The 7,538-nt window shown below is 42.4% G+C and overlaps 1 protein-coding gene across 2 annotated transcripts in view; it reads left to right on the top strand.

Moving 5' to 3' along the window:
* DCDC2 (doublecortin domain containing 2) overlaps positions 1-7,538 on the top strand; it is a 102,414-nt gene that overhangs the window by 13,834 nt on the left and 81,042 nt on the right. The window contains exon 4 of one of the 2 annotated variants that reach the window (XM_025216426.1): positions 6,356-6,400. The exons of the other annotated variant lie outside the window; for it this stretch is intronic. Coding sequence (XP_025072211.1) covers positions 6,356-6,400 — 45 coding nt within the window. The remainder of the gene's footprint in view (positions 1-6,355; positions 6,401-7,538) is intronic. 2 annotated transcript variants of the gene reach the window in all.

The following is a 7,538-nucleotide window of genomic DNA, read 5'->3' as shown; positions in this document are numbered from 1 at the left end:
TCATCTCTAGCCGGTGGGGGGGGGTAATAATAGAAAACCAGCACTTCCCTTGGTGCCCCCACTCCCCAGTCGGTGGTAATCTCAGGGGGGCCCCCTCTCAGGGCAGGGGGGCCTTCCAGAAGTGCCACAGGCCCTTCTCTCAGCACCCCTACTCCCTGGCTGGCGAAGGCCAATCTGGGGGGCATGTGCCCCCCTGTAACCCTCCTATGCATCACCTATGTATACACGTGCTCCAATGTGTTCTAATTAAACTGCTCCAGCATTGGTGCAGCACCATGTATATAAAGCCCCTGCGCATTTCAAAATGGCTGCAGGAGCGCTTTAACTAAAGCTCTCTGAATGAGTTTTAGTTAAAGCATCATGTGGTCATTTTTAAATGTGCTGTTGTATTTTAATTAGAGCAGCTTTCTGGGAACTGCTCTAATTAAATGCCCCTCCTTGCCACCCCTGAGCACGTGCATAGGCAGCCTTAGATTCCAGGAGAAGCTACCCCCTCTCCTTATATGAGCTGGGAGGAGGAACACCAGTAAAATATGTTTCTGCTCTATGTGGAATTCCTGAATGTTGGAGTTGCAATGAGAGTTATCCTGGAGTTTCTACATTATTCTATGGGAGTGTCATGCCAGGACATAGCAGACAGGTCTAGGACCCCTCAGGGGTCAAGATGCTGACCAGGGTCAGGATGGATGAATGGAATCTAAGGACAAGCCAGGTAGGGAGCCAGAAGGTTAAGCTAAGAGTGAGGTCTAGAAGAAATCCAGGGAACTAGAGGATTGTACAGGGAGTAGAGTCAAAGATTAAGCTAAGTCAAGAAGCCAGGAGATCACACAGAAAGCAGAATAAAGGAGTGAGTTAGAGGGACCAGCAATATAGTCTTGGGTCAGGTTGAGCCCCATTGCCCAGATACTTTCTGTTCCATGTCAGCAGGGGGACCCCAGCAATTGTGGTGCCATCTTCCAGTTGCTCATCCGTTCATGTCTCCAAGCAGTTTCATTACATGGTGTCCCCTGGCCTCTTGGACTTGTCTGTGGCTGCTGGCTGATGTGCTCTGCTTGGTGTCTCCCCCTTGGAACACTCATTATTAACCTTTGCCCCCCCATTTCTTTCCCTGTTTTTTTCATTAGTTGTCCCAAGGAATCATCCCCATCCCAGTTGTTGCACATTCAGTTGCCTCCTTAATTAAGGAAGGCTCATAGTTGTCTTAGCGGCATTAGGCCCACTGTTACTCCACTGCATAACAAATAGGCCTGTTCTGTGTCAGGATTATATGGCAGAAGTGAAGGGTTAGGTGATCTTGGTCAGCCCCTCAAAGACGGGGAGTAAGTGGAGGGTTAGGCCCTACTGGAGACTTCAGGCCAGCTTTGACTAGCCTGGGTGATTAGCCAAGGGGTGGTAAGCCTGGATGAGCAGCAGTACTGTCAGGCTAAGGTCCATATTCTAAACTGTGGTCTGACAGAGAGGAGGAAGTAGACCTGAGGGTATCAGCACTGGCCTGCTCTTGGCCTGTCAGTGGTACCTTATTGACTTTTGTCTAATAGTGCTACTACTCTGCACCTGTCTAGTGACATTTAGCAAGGATGCCAATACTTTAAATAACAAGCACCGAATGTTATTACTTGAGAAATACTCTGCACTAAGGTAAAAGGACAAAGGCAGTTTGACTTGTAGCATGCCATTTTTTTATGTGGATCCAGGTTTTCCTATTTAATAGATATATTGCCAAATGTTGGACATTTATTTCAGATCTCTGTAGGAGGATCTCAAGCATTTGTTCTTTGAAGGCCATTGCATTGTCAAAGAGCAATTACTTGAGACTTGCATCCAAATAGAGTTCATTCCTGTCAAAGACTGTATGCAGTCCAAATACCGTGACCTATGTGGTGCCAGGTCAGTTTGTTATAAAAGGTAAGTACCCAAGTCAATCATGCATAGATAAAGAAATGACCTTTTTTTTTCCCTTGTGCTGGATATGAGAAATTGATATAGATCTTAATTTTTAGTAGAGTAATTCATTTAAAATTCTAAACTAGTATTAAAAGCAACAAGATGTCTGAATGACTTGCACTGAAAGCTGAAATCAGGACAGGTGATGGAAATGCATAGTTCTTCTAGCTAAAAATAGAGGTTCACAGATAAGAATTCATGGCACAACATATACTATTAGAAATTGCAGTTGCAGGCTCCCTCACTGATTTTATTATGATTGAATGGGTAGAATAGGTGACCTGTCCTCTCACTTCTGCAATAGCACCACCATGCCAAGGACTTATTGGTAGACCACTATGGGGAGCCTTACCCTGCTATTTCATGATGACCATGTCTTGAATTCGGTGAAGTTACATCTCATTTCTACTCTTGATGAGATTCAAGCCAATCTGTGATCACCGAGCTTCGTATATGGTGTATTCTATACAGTTTGTAACCAGTATTTTAGATGAATCTAAGAAAATCTAGTATTCAGTTCTTTTGCTTTCAAAGAGCCTGGGTGGAAAAAAACATTTAAAAAGGAATTCTAAATGTATGGGATCAGATTCTCGACTGCACCCAGTATCAGGTGCACCTAGCGGTGAGCATAAAAAGGGAAGGCAAAAAGACACAGCTGCAGGCATGCCAGCTTGAGTGTAGAGTAGCCAGTTTTTGGGCTGCTCTGAATGACGTTGGCAGGCCCTTCTGTGGCCTTTTTGCTACCAAAGAAAATCTTTCTCTACGTATTCCTACTACTATGCTACTTGGGGGGGAAAAGTACAGTAGCAGAGATCCACAGTATACATACATCTCAAATGATATGCTTAATTATCTAATACATCTCTGGGGAGAACATGGGCCAACATAGCTACCATTTGGGTTTTTTTTAAATATAAATAAAGCTTTATTGTTTGTAAAAGGCAAAGAACATTATTTTTCCTGTCATAAGTTATGAACGTTTACATTTCTTATGTGGTATCTGTGATATAGATGTTTTTCTCATGTTTAGGTGTACAGATGGATTTTAGTTGCCCATGGACTGGCTTTGCAGTTGGATTGCTTAAGGGCAATTTGGACTTTATTGCCCATAGAAATTATAAGGAATAATTTCTTCAGAATTCTATTTGAGTCTGAGAAATTTATTCATTCGAAGAAAGCAGATACTTTGCAGATAACAGTGGTTTGAACATGATGGAGTATGCAAACTTTTACAGTGTGTTACCATAGGAGCAATGAATCTCAAACCCTTATCAGAATAATAGCAAGCATACTGTAATACTAAACCTTCCAATAGAAAGAAGTGCAAATGAATGTTATCGTGTCTGTGCGACACGAGATCTATTCTCTGTTTTATTTTCTAGTCCTCTAATAAAGCCCATTGGTCATAGTGTTATATTTGTCTTTGGATGCTAGCAGACAGGTTTTTCCTAAATAGCAACAACCTTCAATTGTCTTACTCAGTGATTGGTTTTTGGCTTAGATTTCCAGGTGACCACATAGCAAGCTGGAATGAAAGTATTTCTTTAAGTTGCTGTTGTCTTTGTTGTTGCTATCATTATTACTATTATTTTACTTTATTAGAGGATCTTTTTTTCTTTTTTTAAAGGCTTTTTACAAGTTAAGAAAATTACAGCTCAATATATATAAGTATGTAAAGAGGTAGGAGTATATTTTTGGTATGGCAGTGTAATATCTAGTTTGGTGTCTGAGCAGTTCATCAAAGAGTATTATTTCTTCTTGTCTATTGTGCTGTTAGGTACACAAACACTTACAGTAGGAGTTATTTATGATACAGGCAGGGGTGTGTTTGGTTGGGGAAGTCATTCTTTCCAGGTATTGTTAGGTAGATGGCAGGATCATGTCCTGTCTGCTTGGGTGCAGTATTGTAGTTTTAACAGTGAGTTTTCACCATTTATCCTACGTTATTTTATAGCATAAGGATATTATTGTTTAGAGCCCAGTGATCTTTCAAGAGGTTTTTGCACTGTCAGATGCTATCTACAGTTTGTTATAATCCTTTAATTTCTTGTCTTTTCTGTTGTCATACTTAGTTCTGGGTTCCTTTTTGTCAGCATTGCACAGTTGTGCAGTTTCTTCCAGCTGTTGTTAATATTTTGAACATGTAACATTCTTTGAAGGTGTGTACATTAGACCAAAGCAGTTCGAGATTTTTATTGAAATGTATGTCAAAGAATTTCTGTGAGCTTTCATGCATGATCAGAATGTTTGGGAAGGTAGGTAGCTCCAGATGATGTGTTTTGTGTGGTTAGTATGTCAATTCCTGGGTGTAGAAAAAGAATTCGATAAATTTCCATTGGAAGTCTCTCTGAAACGTATTTAAAAAAGTATGTGTAAAAAGCATATCAGAGGTTGGTTATTGTTCCCTGCTTCCTTTTTTTTTTTTTCTCGTGTATGTAGTGACTTAACAATTTTAGCATCATTAAGAGCTACATCAAGTTTGGCAATTAGTTCTCTGGACCTATGCGTTTCAGCCTTGTGGATGAATCTTCAAGACTAGATAATAGTGCATGTCTCGGAATACATTTGAACTTTTGGCACTGCCCATCACAACCTTGGAGTGCCTGCTCCAGGAAGGAGATACAAAATGACCTGGTTAGGTGCCTAATACCCCCACAGTTAACGGAGAGACTTCAGAGGTGCCTAAAAATGATTAAAGTGTATGAGTCTCTCTAGAGGGGAGAATGTGGAGCAGTACTCACTCCAGAAGGCAAGTCCAAAAGTATGGAGGCACTTAGGAGTAGTCAGTGAGAAACATGAAAGTTTAAGTATTATGCATCCTTGTTCACTAGTAATTTCCAGTGTTTAGCAGTAGTGTGTTGGAGAATGCTGCCTACTGATTTTCCAAAGGTAGGCAAATCAGTAATAGTGATGGTGGTGCTGCTGCCTGCTCACCTTCTGCTCAGTAGGCTAGTGGTTACAGCATTCATCCAGGAAATGTGGGTGGGGCTGTGTTCTTGGCTCTCCTTGCCCTGTGAGGATTTAAACATACATCTACCACATACCATGAGAGTGTCCTCAACCCCAGGCTAGCATATAAGATGAAGATAATCACCCCTGCCCCCATTCCTATGGTGAAGCTTGGCCACTGAGCAGACAACAGTCTTAGAGCCAGGAGACCCATCCAGGTAGGGCCTGTTTCTGTAGTTAGAGGATTCCCTTGGGAGAGTGAAGGCCTGGGCTCTGATCTTTGCTATCAGGCTTCTTTCTGTTTTCAGGTAATGACTGTCTAATGTAAAATGCCTTAACAGTGCTGAGAGCAAGCAGGAGGGAGTTGGCTTAGTGGTTAGAGCACACCCTGGAGATGGGAGTCCTGGGCTTTTGTTCCTACTTCCCTACTGTTTATGCATCTTGCATTATGCAGTCATTAGTTAAAAACAGAAATAAGTCGAGAAGCAGACACTAGAACTGAGGACTTCTTCATTTCAGGAGACTCCTTTAACCATTAGGTTTCAGAACTGGGGATACCTGTTACTTGTTTTCCTTCTCACTCCATGACTCTTGCATTCGTTTCTGCTTGGTGCTCTGGCTTTTATTGGAGATATGAGGGCTTCCTAACTATCTTATTCTTATAGCTCACAGATTACGGTAGTCTCTTGGGAAGTTAAAAACTTGTCAAGGTGCGAGGGGTGTAGGACCCACATCCTGAGCAAATGTGTTTAAATGCTATGTCATTGGGTAGAAGGTGGGCAGTCTGGCTTTGAACTGAATTCAGTGCTGTCGATGTGAGTTAACTGTGTGTTTCTGGCCCTTCCCAGGGACTCAACCAGAGCTTGACTGCCTCATGGGGCCAATTTGAATGGCTCTGGAGGTTGGGGACAGTTGCTGAAGCGAGTGCAGATGGTTGCTTCTGCGCAGGCGTGAACTCCCAAATGTGGTTTCCTGGGGATGCTGGCAGTCCCAAAAGGAGATATGTACTGGATTTAGGCATGTAATGAGATTTTAGGAGGCTGGCTCCTGGCCAGTGTGAATCTCTATCTAGGACTTTAGACACCTAGTCCCTGCCTGAGTTTCAGCTAAGTTCCTACTGAAACATTTTGATCCCACTGGGTCTTTTAGATCTTTATGAGGTTGTAACTGGTTGAATTTGTAGATACTGGAATTCACGCGTTTGTTGAATTAAAATGAAAAAAAAAGTTTTAAATGCTGGAGTAGACCTCTTGTTTTCACATGGTTATGCATCTTTTCTATATAAACATGTATTGAAAAATCCCAGTATGCTCTCTATGCTGATTTAAAATATTAAATTAAAATTTACTTGACAAATAATATCTATGCCCAAACAGTGGGGGACAAGTTGCTGTTATGGTAGGCCAAGTATAGATTTGTTTCTTATATTTTCAGTTGCTGATCATAAAGATTTAATTTTCAGGTCCTCAGCAGAGGAGAGAAGATGGAGGATAGCTCATGGAAACAGGTGAGAAACTGTTGGACTAACCTGTTCTCCATTGTGTCCTGAATGCACTGTATCATAAATGCTGGGGTTAGGCCATTTTCAGGCCATGCTAATCCTCCTTAAGAAGATTTTTCTGAGGTTCAAAACAGCCAATAATATATTAACAAAATAACAATAAACAAATCAACAACTATATACAACGAGCTACAATACAAAAGGTGCCCATACACGAGCAGGGAGGCTGTTCCGACGTGCTGTAATTACAGTGCGTTGGAGCAAACTCAATTAATTGAGTCTGTTAGAGCGTGGCAATTACTGCACTCCAGCAGCTTCCAGCATCTCGTGTATCAGCGTTCCTGTACTTCAAAATGCGGCAAGGGCACTTTATCAAAAGCTCATTCAATAAGCTTTAGATAAAGTGCCCCTGCCACCATTTTGAATCACTGGGATGCTAATACATGAGATGCTCTGGGCACTTTAATTAGAGTGGCTCTTGGAGCTGCTCTAATTAAAAGCATCCCACCCCCTTCTCCTGGAGCACATATATACACACACCCAAAGTGCACCAACAAGCAAGGACCCAATACTATACCATATGCAAATAGGTGGCAATAGAGAGCATATGCACTTTCTCTATGCATCTGCGGTAGCAGTACTACAGACACCACCCTGGCACAAACCATCTCAGACACAAAGGAGAGGAGATATTGGCCACTCACTCAGCCCTTCCTTGCTCTCAATTATTTGGTCCAAACAACCTGCCACACACGAGCAAACTTACAAGGACACACCATCAGGGACAAGATGAGAGGCCAGGTGCTTTCTGAACTCTCCTTTAAAGATGACAACCAGACCACACACTGCAACGTTCACTCTGCAGGGACCGTGCTGGCTCGAGCACACACTCAAGCACCCCACTTGAGCGTACTTGCCATCCCATTCAATTCCACTTGAGCCCCTAGCTCGCAGAGTCAGGACTCTTTTATACAGACAGATCACCCCACATCTGTCAATCACCGACCATCCAGTCATACCCTTGTGTGCACACTACTATTCCATTGCAGATGGCACTTCACACCGCACACAGCACTCGATCCACCAATCTCACAAACATGCTCGCTTGTCCCTTATGCTCTTCCCACCAGAGAGCGGGTTCTTA

This window comes from Alligator sinensis, unplaced genomic scaffold (assembly GCF_000455745.1).
Source record: "Alligator sinensis unplaced genomic scaffold, ASM45574v1 scaffold969_1, whole genome shotgun sequence".
NCBI classification, from domain to species: domain Eukaryota; kingdom Metazoa; phylum Chordata; order Crocodylia; family Alligatoridae; genus Alligator; species Alligator sinensis.
This window is presented reverse-complemented; position numbering and strand designations above follow the sequence as displayed.